This window comes from Panthera pardus, unplaced genomic scaffold, assembly GCF_024362965.1.
Source record: "Panthera pardus isolate Hobbes unplaced genomic scaffold, ASM2436296v1 HiC_scaffold_21, whole genome shotgun sequence".
In the NCBI taxonomy this organism is placed as follows: domain Eukaryota; kingdom Metazoa; phylum Chordata; class Mammalia; order Carnivora; family Felidae; genus Panthera; species Panthera pardus.
This window is the reverse complement of record NW_026526777.1, coordinates 15,807,881-15,822,972: the sequence shown is the minus strand read 5'-3', so window position 1 is coordinate 15,822,972 and position 15,092 is coordinate 15,807,881. Positions and strand designations below refer to the sequence as shown.

At 36.7% G+C, this 15,092-nt stretch overlaps 1 protein-coding gene across 3 annotated transcripts in view; it reads right to left on the bottom strand.

The window, feature by feature from the left end:
• USH2A (usherin) overlaps positions 1–15,092 on the bottom strand; it is a 739,062-nt gene that overhangs the window by 190,294 nt on the left and 533,676 nt on the right. For all 3 annotated transcript variants that reach the window (XM_019465619.2, XM_053908979.1, XM_053908980.1), the window contains exons 48-49: positions 6,149–6,347; positions 2,512–2,680 (exon numbers count right to left, since the gene is read on the bottom strand). In XM_019465619.2, the coding sequence (XP_019321164.2) occupies positions 2,512–2,680; positions 6,149–6,347 (368 nt within the window). The remainder of the gene's footprint in view (positions 1–2,511; positions 2,681–6,148; positions 6,348–15,092) is intronic.

The window sequence follows — 15,092 nt, the reverse complement described above, 5'->3', positions numbered from 1 at the left end:
TTGGTAGAGTTTGATTAGTTGCTAACGCTATGATTTCCAGTATAAAGAAGTTAACCGTTTTCTACAAAATCCTTATTTTCGTCACCATTGTGTTTTCTTACTTGGAAGATCTAGTTGATTAAGAGTTATTCAATTATGCAAGTATTTTTGCAAGAGAATAAGATATAACGGTATGGTTGTAAAGACAGATTTTTCTATTGATATTAAGGAAAAATTAAGAAGAGTAGAGATTCTCTGCTTTGAATAAACTTGCATGGTATTTAATTACCTCTCCTTTCCTTTTTGCTCCAGTGTTTTGCCAAAGAGATGCTGGATAAGACAATTTCTCCTTTTACTTATGCTGGGTAAATGTATTTATGCCAAACACAAGGTAAAATACCTGAATTAAGTAGATGTTTGGCATAAATTTCATGTTAAACTAGATATCTCAAAGCATTTAGCTTTTCCTGGGCATCTGAACACTTAACTTTCTTCTCTTTGCCTCATATCCATTTTCTGTGCTTCTAAAGACGTAGGCATTAAACTTAGGTGGTAGGAAAAAAAATCTGTATTGTCAATGGCTTTTCCAGGATAAACACTAACTGCCAGTGACGATAGTGAAGATATTTAGAAGTCTGGAATAGTCATTTTAAAAACTATGTTAATACATATTAACATATGTTTGTTATGTAATAGTAACTATTTTGCCTCTTTTTCCCCCATATTCATTTGTTTTGTTTCTTTGATTCCACATATGAGTGAAATGAGATGGTATTTGTCTTTCTCTGACTGACTTATTTCCGTTAGCATAATACTCTCTAGCTCCATCCACGTTGTTGCAAATGGCAAGATCTCATTCATTTTTATGGCTGAGTAATATTCTATTGTATATACCACATCTTCTTTACCTATTCATCAGTCCATGGGCATTTGGGCTCTTTGCATAATTTGTCTATTGTTAATACTGCTGTAAACATTGGCGTGCACAAACTCTTAATTATAGAGCGTAAACTGAGGGTTGCTGGAGAGGAGGTGGGTGGGGGGGGTGGATTAAATAGGTGATGGGTATTAAGGAGGGCACTTTTTGTGTTGAGCACTGGGTGTTTTATGTAAACTAACATTGTACTGTATGTTAACTAACGGGTATTTAAGTAAAAACCTGGAAAAAAAAAGTAATAAAGTAAATAACAGATTTCCACCCTCCCTCCCCCACCCACCCAAAACGAGTAAGTAGAGTAGAGCATGGATTTTGGAAAGACACACTGAAACGTGTCCACCCCCAGCTATGTGAATCTGGCTATGTCATTGACCCTTTCGGAACTCGTTTCCTTATTTGTAAACTTTAGAGAAAATGCCAATCTCCTAGTTGTGAAAAGTATATAAGGTATCATAAGTAAAACCTTTAAATACAGAACCTACCAGAGACTTTGTGTTTTATAAATACCAATGGTTATTGTCTTTATTCTCAATTGCATTCACTGGACATTGTGTAGTTGAAAGTTGGACAATGGTTTATTCAGTCAGCTGATAGAAATAAAAAAAAAATAGGGTGGGGAGGGAAAGATCCCTGTTTGCTATTCTTTGTTGCAACCCTCTTTTTGCCCTACCTAGCCTGATAGTGGACTAGTCTCAGAATTTGGGTTTCTGATACATCCGGGAAAAATACATAGTCCAGAATAGAAATGGAAGACATGAAGAATGGCTTCATGCAGTGAAACACTTAGAAAGTCATAGAATTTATGGTGAAAATTTTTAGCCACATGATTGAAATAAAGTCACAAAATAAAGAGAGTTATCCAGGTCTGGATATATTTCCTTATGTAGTAGATACTGTAAGTCCCTTGTATTCCCTCTCTTTTTTGTACCTAGTCTTGCTTAAATTTCAACAAAGCTGAGGGAAGAAATTATATTTAAAGCAGGCCATTGGCTATGTGTTAGTCATTGAATTTTTGTTGTTTAGGTGCTTGAAGTAGTTGGCTGGCATGAGTCATGTGTTGGCTTTTTCAGCTTCCCAGATTACCGATGTAGGGGCCAAGGGCAGCCTCCCCAAAATGAGCCACACTGGAGCGAAGATTATTTTGAGTTGAAGGCAACTGAGACTGCAGGCTGAAGAGAAACTTTTGTCCCTCTCTTAACTACATAGAATAATCTAAATTGGGGGTCTTTCCCAGAATAAGGGTTATTAGCAGAGATGAATTTCATCTGAATGACCCATCTATACAGCAGGGCAAACATCTAATTACCAAACATCTACTCTTCTTTCTACTGCCCTGTGAAGTGCATTCCTTTCCTCTGATGTCTCAGAGCCCTACACCCTTACCCTTAGTTCAGAATGACGTGTATACTTCATTTTGCCTGGCTGCCGTTGGAATTTCCACGTCTGTGCAGATTCCTCGTATATATGGCATTAAATTGGATTTTCTCCTGTTAATCTGCCTCGTGTCAATGTGATTTTAATGCAGCTAGAGGGACCTTGAAGAGGAGAGGAAGTCTTGCTCCCTGACGCTGAGCACACCCAGAAATGATTCTCACCTGGTAGAATTCTGATATAATACCCAGAGCAGCAGTGATGATTGGGTTGAGCCTCTCGTATTCGGCCACCACAGCAAACCCCAGTTGAATTCAAAACGAATGGGATATACTTCTCTTCACAACAGTGGTGCCCAGGCTGGGGGTCATGGAGGACTCCATTACAACAAACCTGAAGTCGGGAATTGGGATTAAAGAAATATGAGCGCAATTCAAAGTACTATACCCCATCCTATCTCACGTGATACAATTATGTTCTAATAGGCCTTGACCTGAGACCAAATGTAGTACAGTATTGATAAAAATTCAGAAGTTTGAAAAATGCATTTCTCCAGCATCATTTAAATTCTATAAATGCTATATGATACCATGTAACTTTTTAAGACTTTAAACATGCTTTGTGCTCTATTATATTATCACACTCTATACATATGAATTATCCTTTGAATGTCAGTGCTCCCAATGTAAAGAAGATTTAGAATTGTAAATGAACAATTACCTTCATATATATGTTTTTATTTTAATGACTGTTTAATTTGAAAACACATTTATGGAAACCTGTCTCTCACTGATCTTTCTTTTCCTTTTAATAAGTAGTATTATCCTTATAATTTAGATGATCACTTATTTATGAACCCAATCTTCAGACAAGGAAGTCTCAATAGTCTAACATTTATATATATGTATATGTGTATATATATATATGTGTGTGTGTGTGTGTATACATATGTGTGTATATGTATATATATATATACACACACACACACATATATATATATATATATATATATATATAGGCCACCACATTAAAAAAATTATATGGAAATTAATTTTGAAAAGCCCTTTCAATAATGTGTGTTTTTTTTCCAGGAGCTGTAGAAGAAATTATGTGCTTGAACAATCAAATAATTATTTGCATGCTCACTTGAGGTCTGAGAGACTGACACTCCGTATATATAACAAATCAAATGCTAAATAATTGCTGAAATGTAGCCTCAGAACCTACACTTGGCATAAGTCACATTAATTAGATAGAAGCTTCCTGTGGCAGACAACGGCAACCACTATTTAAGAGGTGTTTCTCTTTTTCCATTTTGCACATTGCTATTTCTAGCTTGCACCCACATATGATTCAAGCTAACTATGAGGCAGTAGACTGTGGACTCTCTAAGTCTTCATAAGGGCCACTAGCTTGGGACTTCATTCATTTTTCAAAAATCATCAAAGATCAAAGAAACAGGGCCCTTAAAAATCAAAGTCTACCCTGTGGTTTGTCAGGTAGCGATACTAAACCAACTGTAATGAATTTCTTTTTCTGTATTTAGTTATTAGCAATGAGGATTCAAAATTAGTCTAATGCCAAAGATACACCAGATGATTTTTCTCTTTGATGTCATACCCTGTATGAAAGGTGAATTTTGAAATCATGCCCCATCTTTAAGACTTAAGCAAAATTTTTTTATGTGTTTCTTTGAGATTTAAGGATGCTGGTCATTTTTGCTTTCAGGGTAAAACAACACATGCCTTCCTCTTATTTTTTGACAGGGACCTAAAATCTTGTCCTTTGTTATACGGTCTCAAAGTATTTGTTAAAGTCCAATTCACATAGAGTGTGTTTCTAGATACTTAAGCTCATCCAGCCTTTTCTTTTAGCAGGCTTGTCTAGTACTTACATTTTCTTGTGAAACTTTCACTGAAATGTTTATTTAAATTTTTTTAAATGTTTTTATTTATTTTTGAGACAGAGAGAGACAGAGCATGAACAGGGGAGGGGCAGAGAGAGGGGGAGACATAGAATCGGAAGCAGGCTCCAGGCTCTGAGCTGTCAGCACAGAGCCCAATGCAGGGCTTGAACTCACAGACCGTGAAATCATGACCTGAGCTGAAGTCGGATGCTCAACCAACTGAGCCACCCAGGCGCCCCATCATGAAATGTTTATTAAGTGATGATGGCCCCTTAGAATTGGCTCTTTCAATTCCATTGCCATTCTCAAGCTCCTTTAGACACATAAAATTTATGCCCTTTTTCTAACCCCCTTAGGTTTAGATCATTGGTGCTTCCCCAAAATGAAATTTTAAGCAATCGTTTCTCTTGGGAGGCCTCCATATAAAGAGAATATTTCTTAATCTATTAATTCAGTCTTCAAGTTAGCTGCCTCAGGAAACCTATATGGAAATTTTATTAAGTTGAGCTGATAAATGTGTACCTAATATTTGAAGAGACTTTTGCTTATCTTATGGTTTCCCAGAGCAAGTCTGTAATCTAGTGATTCTCAAAATATGGTTCCTGGAACAGATCCTGGCTGTTTAGTATGGCTACCAGAGGCATCAGCTGGGAACATGTTAGAAATGCAAATTTTCATGCCCCGCCCAAGATTTCCTGAATCAGAACTTCTGGGGCTGGGACCTGCTATCTGTGTTTTAACAAGCCCTCCAGGGTCTGATGTTCACCAGGGTTTGAATACATGGTAAAGTTTGTATGCGTATTTAAGTCCTCCTGGTATTTGAAGTGATTTAGCCAAAAAAATTCTTAGTCTCCTTTCTATCTCTCTCCAACCTCTCACTCAAGAAATACATATTCATAGTGAACTCTAAGCAGAAATTTACAAACAATTGCTTTCTCTTGAGATTTTAATTGACTTCCTTTACTCTTTTACTGTCAATATCTGTGTGTGTCCTTAATCCTTAAAATAATAAGCCTTTGCTTAATGCATCAAAGATTTCTTTCTTTCTCCTAGAGAACATTTTTAATAGGCAAATTTATTCCAGCATTTTTCCCTTCAGAAATACTAAATTTTATTTTATTTTATGAATGTATGTTCATCAGATAGTGTACATTTAATGGCCTAAAGTAATGTAAAACCAAGTCATAATGACAATTCTGGAGCCTAAGTGTCAAAAAAAAAAGTGTAGTTAGTAACTGTTAGTTTTATAACATTTCTTAGATGATAACTACTGCTTGGCCAGTGTCAGCTGTAGTAATTTGTATTTTGATCCATATTGCTTCAACAACTCACTTTCTTAATTACTGTGTCTTTCTGCAGTGAATCTTTTGAATTTAGCAACAGCTTTAGTCATTAAATGTGTGATGTTGTTGTTGACAAATAGGAACATTATTTCATTATATGAAATCCTACCTTCAAACTAAGGATTTTCTGCATCGTTTGTCAATAAAACCCATTTACAAACTCCTCTGTCTGGCTGTATTATTGATCTGATCCCTAAACTGCAACTAATATGAACATTAATCTGCAAATGGCCATAATTTTAAAATATTTCTGACAAACCATGGAAGGTCCTGTTCACAGTTACTCATCAGTGTCAGGTAAACAAACACCCACTTGTAGCTGAATGGATTTGTTGTAAAGAAAATTCAAGTCATTCAATCAAATACAAAGTCGGGAGTTCCTTAACATTTCGATAAACTAATATTTCCTGTGAAGATAATGAAAAACGAGAAGGCTAAGATGCTCATGAGGATGACAGGGTTTTTATAAGCATCCTTTCTTTTCCACGGGGTCTTCCTGATAGACTAGTGGAAAAATTGATCGTGACAAACCATGGTTTAAGAAGCAAGTGATTTCACCTGGAGTGTTTAGTGAGAAAATCATATTTCAGTGACTCATTTGAAAAGATATACCTTAGCTTCAGGAGAATAACACTTGTGTCCACAGATAGCTTTCGGTTTTTGACACTTCACTGCCTTGCAGAGATCACTACTGTGGTCCTTCATTAACTTCCGGGTTTTAGGGCATGAATGCCATGTTTTACGTAAGAGATCATATCCGAGAATGATGCCATTTGGCTTCCCTGGAGACATCCAATCAACTTGAAGGGATCTGCAATGGATAGAATAATCAATAACTCTGAAAAGACCACATTTAACATTGCTGCCATCGGCCTCATGTACTCTCAATTAATCTTCCAGATTGGTCAAAAGGTCCATTTTGTCAACAAGTTCTTAATTAAAAAGCTGAAGCCAAAGAAGTTATATACTAATGTATAATATGCTCATATATGTTACTACCAGATAATATGTTTGGAGAATCAATGAAAACTAAGTAAGCTTTTGGGAGGATGACAAATGGCAAGAGTCCAGTGATCTCCCACTTTAAATTTTGGAGACCAGAAGAAAGTACCATTGTTTTGGCTAATCAGGAAAATCAACAGAAAATGTTGGTTTCATAAGTAAAATTAAGCCACAAGTAATAAGACTTGGTAAGTAGCGTGGAAATTAGAACAGGTGGCAGACCTAATCTCTACTTGAAATCACCTTCTCCTTTGCCAGCCCAGACTAGCGATGTGTCACATAGTTGCCCAATGATATGCAACTATAAAACCACAGTGGAAGCCTCGGAAGGTTCCGAGGCAATTTCAGCTTTCTTGGCACAGCCACTACTTTTCCCCTTTCTCTTCCTTTCCGCTAAACACGATGTCTGGAACTTCAGTAATCATCTTGCAGCCACTTGAGAAAGATCAAAATCATCACAAAAAGGCCACCATGTTATTTGGGTAAGCTGAACCAATGCCGGCAATAATGTACAATCTGTACAACTATTTACTTAAACTTCTGTTGTTGGGTGTTTTGTTACATATAGCCAAAATAACTGCCCATATTGATAAAGTCTTGTTATCAATAGATAAACTTATCTATTATTAAAAATAATTGATAAATTTACTTATAAATACAACTTATAAATTTTATCAAATGATAAATGATAAAATTCCTCTCAATTCACTGTACTTTGATATACCTTAATTTTAACTTCTATAAACAGACTTGTTCCTCTAGTAATTCTTCTAATGTTACAGTCAGACATGTTTTGTGGTAAGGAAATATAGGAATTGGAAGTTTCTACAACAAATATCTTTACATTATAATATTCTAGGAGATGTGTGATTCTTAAAAATTGAGCAACAATTTCATTCTAAGTATGGGTATACTTTTCAGGGAGGGGTTGGTATGCAATGAAGGCATAATATCTGACTAAAACTTTATTGCACTTTCAATGATCTATTAATATTTCGTTTGTTGAAATGAATGAAATCAGAACATCAAGCTTTCCAGTAGGAATCAGCCCTGAATAAAATGATTTACTCTCAGGTTAATGCTATAGAACTTTAATTCTGCACTTAGGACTACTTGCCAGAATGATACAACCTAAATGACATAGCCGTACTATCTTTAGTGTTTTTTAAATAAGCTCTATAAGCAGAATAGTTAAAGTTTTTAATAAAGCCCCAGAGATTTGGATATGACATATTCTTGCAATTTAGCATGGCAAGGGAGGCCTACTATTTGCAAAACACTAGGTAATGCAAAATAATAATTATTTTTATTCTCATTGTTTTCAGAAAAAGGGGTGGAACTCTGACATGCAAGATTAATTCTATTTTTATAATTCTAGAATTTCCAACTACAGCAACTAACCAAATGACAAATAGTTATAGGGCATTTTTTATACAGAACACTCCAGTAGGTATTTCGGAGGAGAGCAAGCACATATAAACTTAGTCCCTATACTTTAAACTCTCCCAATAAAAATCTCACAATAACTCATGTGACCACTTTTCTGCCATTGTGCTAAATGGTATTTTTGTTATACCTTTCATTTTAAGAGGAAATATATCTTTACAGGCAAAATTACTGGACCCTATCAGAATTCCAAGTGACATCATGTATTAGGAATTCAATTAAGACCAAACATTTACATTAAAAAGCAGCAGTCAAGATAAACCTTGACATTTTAATAGACTGCTAAAAAAAAAGAAAATTATTATTTCATTTTCTTAGGGGTACAAACATAACACATTCACTAATAAGACTCTGTAGATAGGAAATTAATGTCACCTACAAGAGAGCAGTTTCATAGGTGACTTCTGTAGTCACCATTATTATTCTAAGGTCTTTGTCCAACTCTTAAAATTAATTCCACATTTTCCAGATACCTCTTTTGTATTCACTGCATAATCAACTACAGGAAAGACTACATTTAAGTGACATTCAAAGGTCTGACTTTTCCACAAAAGCTGATGAACTAGGAAAGTCTAGAAAACACCATGCAGAATACCACACCATTGTAACTTTTCTTTCTAGCAGAGCAAGACTGTGAAGTGAGACTGCTTATACTTTTAGCGATAACATGAACAGTTTTGCTCTTGAGGATCTGAGTCTGAGGCACGAAGGTAAATGATCAAAGAAGAGTAGCGAGTTTAACACCTATACATCTCTCATTAGAACCAAGGAGAGTGACACTGAAAAACCTTTTGGTTGCTGATTTCAAATGAAAGACATCTCTGAGAAACATGCACCATTATAAACGGAATTGGTGGTCTCATTCCTTTGACGTTTAAGAGCAAAAATAGAAGAAACGTTCTTATACCATAGGAATGAATGTTAAATATTGGGGAAACAAGCTGAAGCTTTTTGGTATAGATTAGTAAAGGTTGCATGCTCACACAGAAAAGTAAACCAACAGTGAATCCTTGAATGAAATATTTTGCAGATTTGTTCATAAAGTCATGATTAGATTTTATTTAACTCCCAGAGCATAAGGACTATGATTTAAGCTACCTTAATAAAGTTTCTGATGAAAACTACTATATCTACACACATTTTGATACATGGATTCATTGATTATTCAGATATTTCAGTTGGAGTTATTTCCTTTAATTATGTCACCCTGTTAGTAGATTTACTATTCTATCTCTGTTACTATTATCTACCACTGTAGTCACCACCACAATGATCATCATTTTCAGTCCTTACTTCAAGAAGTATAAACTAATATTGAGGATAGAAAAGAGTATGGGAAAATCATTTCTTTATCACCTACCTTGATACAGGTGAATATTAAAATGTTACAGGTCAGACAAAATTTTATGAAGAATTAGGGTTCCCACTGGTATTCTTCAACATTTTATTCTATTATTACCATTTGGTCAAAATGTTCTTGTTTAAGCTAAAGGAAAAAAATCTTCATATACCTTAAGATATCAATTTAAATTGCTATAAATTAAACAGTTCTGGATTCCTTGATCATGTTTATGTAGACCCTTTTTTTCCCTACTCAACTTGGTCATTTTGGTCAATTATTTATGTAACATTCAAGTTCTTCAATTGTATTCCAGATTATGGCTATCATAAATGATCAAGTAACTTTTAATAGAGGACTAAATAAATGTTGCATGATGAAAATATTAACTCTCAGCTCTCAAATCAAGTCATTGAATATTTATCTATTAGAATGTTTAGCATAACTTGTAATAGGTGAAAAATCAAAAGACAAAACCTGTGTCCTTGAATAATAGGGAATACAAAACATGCAAACACAAAGCATGTAAATGCTATATGGCAATTTAAGTCAAGTATTTAAATGTGTTTAGGCTACAGATATTATAAAAACACATAAGCAAAAGTCCTCTGTTCTAGACTAAACAATGAGGGTATCATGGAACAGATAGATTTGGACTTGAATTGGTAAATGAGGAAGGGAAGATTCTGTGCAGGAAAATCAACATAAGCAAATGTAAAGGGTGGGAATCAGCCTCAGTGTGTATGGAAGAGTAATGTGACCAACTTGATGAGTGAATAAGCTACGTCCAGCAAAAGAGGAGGGTAAATTTGAATAAAAGAAAAAAGTTGATGGACTCCCTCAAACACCGTGCTGAGTTTGACAGTGAAATAGTATGATTGTGCACTGTTGTCACTCCTAGACTACAAAGCCTTATTAGAACTAACACCCTGACATGCTAGAGTGGAAGAGACCAGGGCTAGAGAGAAAGGTCTGTGAGCTACATTAGTAACTCAAGTGCAAAAGATTGTTGAATGGGGTTCCGCTCTTGTATGGGGATTTGAACTACAGCCCCAAACTGAGGATGACAGGTAATGAGTTCCTCCTTTTAAACATGGTAAGTATTTCACTTCCAAAGGGAACAGCAAGATTCTGTTGAATCCCAAGGATAAAACTCTTTAACATTGACCTGCCACCCAAAACAACCAAAAATAAACAGAAATCTAGGAGAGTTTTAGAAAGTAGGAAATTTAGTGAGTATTTCTTAAGTACCTCCTGTATGCCAGCCCTGTTCTTTACTTATCAGCGAACAAGACAGCTAAAGCCCCCTTTTTTCATAAAACTTACATTTTTTCTGGGAGAAGAGGGACAGTAAAGAAACACCTAAGTGTATCATACGTCAGGTTGGTGGTCTAGGAAGGACTGGTTCTTCTATGCAGAAATTCGGCAGAAGAGGCGAATCAAACCCGGAGGGGTTTCTAGGTGGAGGGAAAAGCTGTGAGGCAACCATGTGCTTAGCATGCTGAAGGGCCAGTGAATCTAATAGGGCTGGATTGGACTGCACACAAGATAGAATGCGGGAAAATGAGGTCCTATGGGTATAAGGAGGGTGGCATGGGTGTTTGCTGATGATGTAGGATTTTCTACAACACAGAAACAACTGGATTTGTTTTTGAGTGTGTTGGAAAGCCATCGGAAGTTTTGAGGCACAGAGTGAAAGAGGAGTTATTTACATAGTGAAGAGTGGCATCAAACACACGCCCTAACCCCTGCTAACATACCTAGGGTAGGACTGAGGAAGGCATTCTAAATATGTCACTTAGAGAAACTGGAGGCAGAGAAATTGGAAGCACTTGTTTCTCATGTTTGGTACTCACTGAGTTATAGAAATGTCTAAACTCAGTCTGCTGCTGTCCTTGGAGGATAGTAAGGAGTTTGGGGAGAGCTTGACATTGATCTTGACAGTCTATACAAGCAGAGAAAAGGTGCTTGACTCTCCATGAGAGAATCCTGATGGCTAGGTATTGTCCAAAGTAGCTACAACAAAAAGGTAGAATAAAGAGTGCCTCATGGCACGGATCAATGAGCTTCGCCGGAACCAGGAGATGCCTTGCGAGATGACTAGGCTTGAGCCAGCTTGAGGGTATACTGTTCATGATGGCAGCCTTCTAGGAAGAGGAGACCCCAGCAAGAAGAGTCCTTGGGAGTCCTTGGGATGCCCTACTCTGTTGGGACCACAAGAGATCAGCTATAGAGGGCAGCACTCGTGTCAGGGAAATTGACTATGTGGAGATCCTCTTGGGGCCTCTCAAGGGAAATACAACTCTCCAGGAAAAGTGCCACCTGATATGCAGAGGGCTTTGAGGGTTGCCCAGTGATGGCAGTGAAACAATAACATTGAGAGGAGACACACTGGATCAAGGGGGATAGGAGGGAAAGAGCAAGGAGAAGGGAACAGACAAGCTATGATCAGGCCTGAGTCTGTGAAATGGTAGAATCTTTGAACCAGACTTGGGCTTAATAATTTGCTAGAGACAGAAAAGACTTTTTAATAGTTGATCATGAATCTCAATTACCAAAGTGAGACTCATAACTAAAAATAATTCAAAAGCCATAAGATGTTTCTGAGAGGCTTTCAAGAGTCGAAGAGAGGACAGCCAAAGGATTATGTATAAGGCAGCAAGCAGTGGGCAAAATGCAAAGCCTTTTCTTCTTTGTATCTCATTGAATTAAGACCCCTGCAGAAACAGGTTACATAAACTTAAATGATGAACCAGGGTGGTGGTGGTGGTGGAAATGAAGAAGAGAGACACATATAGGAAGATTGAGCAAACTCAGGGGATTAAAAAAATTCAAAGATAGATGTCAGTGATAATATGCAGGTGGTGGTGCATCTGTGAAAATGAATGCTGGAAAAGATGATGAGTTAGAGGAGAATGTACCGCTGAGGCTTGAGGTAGCAGATACTACTACAGAAAATCAATAGGCAACTGCATAGATGAGACTAGAGTTTGGGGGAAAAACAGGGTCAACAATTTTTGAGACATCAGAATGACTAAAAGTGTGATGTTTGAACTACCTGATGAGGAGGGAGAGTCTTTCTGCTCAGTCTCACAATTAATAACATGGATTTGGAATGGACCCAGTAAAAGAAGGAAATGGGTGTTCAGAGAGCAGGGTACAATGTGGTAGTTAAAGGCCAAAGTGAATTAGGAAGAGGGGGATTTTGCTGAGAGGCACAGTCGGCCTCAGTGACTGGCTTCTACCGGAGCTACAAGAGGTAGAGAACTTAAAGGAGTTTGGGAAGAGAGGGAGGTGAGAAAATGGAGGTATTGATAGCAGAGTCTTAAGAGACTTGAGGAGAACCTGGGTGGCTCAGTTAGTTAAGCAGCTGACTCTTGATTTCAGCTCAGGTCACAATCTCAAGTTTCATGAGATCACTCCCCGAGTTGGGCTCTGGGCTGACAGTGTGGAGCCTGCTTGGGATTCTCTCTCTTCCTCTCTCTGTCCCCCGGCCACGACCCACACAAGTGTGCTCTCTCTCTCTCTCTCTCTCTCTTTTTTCTCTCTCTCTCTTTCAAAATAAATAAATTAACTTAAAAAATGAATAAACTCGATATTCTGTAAAGTCTTTTTTTAATAATTGAATTTTTTAAATGTTTAGTTATTTTTGAGATAGAGAGACAGTTAGTGGGGAAGGGGCAGAGAGAGAGGGGGAGATACAGAATCTGAAGCAGGCTCCAGGCTGTCAGCATAGATTCCCATGCCAGGCTTGAACCCACAAACCATGAGATCACGACCTGAGCCGACGTCAAACACTGAACCCACTGAGTCACCCAGGTGCCCCTTCTGTAAGGTCTTTTAATGAAACAATGTGTCTGATAATGAAAACTCACTAGCCATTAAAAATGATACTTCCTGAATTATAAGACTTGATCGGATCTGTACAACAGTAGTAAATATACTTCAAACAATCTCTTTCAAGAGGTCTTCCTTTAAAGACTCTTAACAGAGGGGCACCTGCCTGGCTCAGTCTGGTAGAACATGCAACTCTTGATGTTGGCATCATAAGTTTGAGCCCCATGTTGGGGATAGGGCCTACTTTAAAAAAAAAAAAAAAGACTCTGACAGAAATTCCAGTCCAAATTAAAATGTGTCTCCTGTTGTCCATATTGGTGAGGGAGGGAGTTTAGAATATGGGTGAAGAAGACTTGATGTGACATATTATATCTACAGCCCAACATCCTCTCTATTAAGAAAATAATAAAATAAATCATGATCTAATTTTTTTTCACACAAAATATAAAATTATTATTTCAGTGCTCAAGCTATCAGTCACTGAAAAATATCAGAGAGGGAAAATTAAGGATAGAAGAGATTCTCTGATAATACAAAAAAAGTCATACTATAAAAAAAAAAATAGAGGCCTCAAAGTTTCACCCTAAATTTAGTGAGGAAAAAAGAGGAAAATTCTTATTCCACAACCTAAAACCTCTTTTGCCATATTCAACCCCAACCTAAGTAATTTGAAAATCTAAGGGGATTTATAAATGATGATAGTGGTGTAACCTTCATTTAAAGACACGCAGTCTGTGCTGATTTCATAAAGGTTTCTGAAAAGTTGGTATGTAAAAATATCATTTATATCATTCAGTAGCTTCAGGCAAATTTTCCAACAATTATTTGCGAATGCTACAAAGACGTTATACCACAGACTCCTCGTCAATAATACAGCCCTGAATTGATTTGGAACAGAAAAAACTGCCATGATGCCAATTAAAGACAATGAAAGACATGATCTGTGTTCTCGCTCTGCCTTCCTTTGACCCTTTCCCCTGGAAATGATGCATTTTGGAATACTAGGAGTAACTAATAAAATCTCTTTCTTGTTGACGTTCTTTTTTTTTTTTTGCTTATCTATTTATAGCTAAAAAGGCAACCCAATACAAGTGAAGCTGTCAGCTACTGTGTTTGTCATATTTCAGTCAAAGCCAGAGCCAGCCAGCTATCTACATCCACCGTAGTCTCTACATTCTCAAGGACCAGAATTAATGAATTAACTATTGATTAAATTCCACTCTAGCAAATCCACCAAGGCAAATAAATGAACTACCCAGGGCACATGTAGGCCATGGCCAGACATGTCCGGGCTATCGATCACTAGTTAGTATTCTTTTGGGATATAGAAGCAGCTGATGATAATATGACAAGTATGGAAAATGTGATGTAGAAACAGAGCTTGTTTCTGGAGAGGCAGCTTATAGAACTACAGGGGCTCGTGCTCTTTCCACATTTGGGTGCTATGGTGTCTTTGGGTTACATGTAATGGGAAAAACATGTATGAGTGGTTGTACTGTAGATGTCATGAGTCATAAGTTAAGGCCAAAACAAAAACGAGTTGAAGCATCCCATGCATATAATCAGACAGTCTGATATACTATCTGTATATGTTATTAAAATACATGACAGGTAAATGTTACAGACTATTGCACTTTACCAAAACTAAACAATCTAAGAAACAAATGTCTTATTAGAAACCAAATTATTTTAAATGCTATAGAAGTTAATTCAGTCTACTGACATTTTCTGGAATAATTTCACATTTGATTTTGCTCATTGCTAATATAAAAGAGATTTTTTTGAATCAAAATAAAAATATAACTAACAAGTATACATTGCCAGACATATAATAAAATACACAAACAATAACATGCACATAAGAGGCTAACTACTTTGGTGTGTTGGTATAATTTTGATTAATGATTTGGCAGCCCACAGCTGCTCATTTGA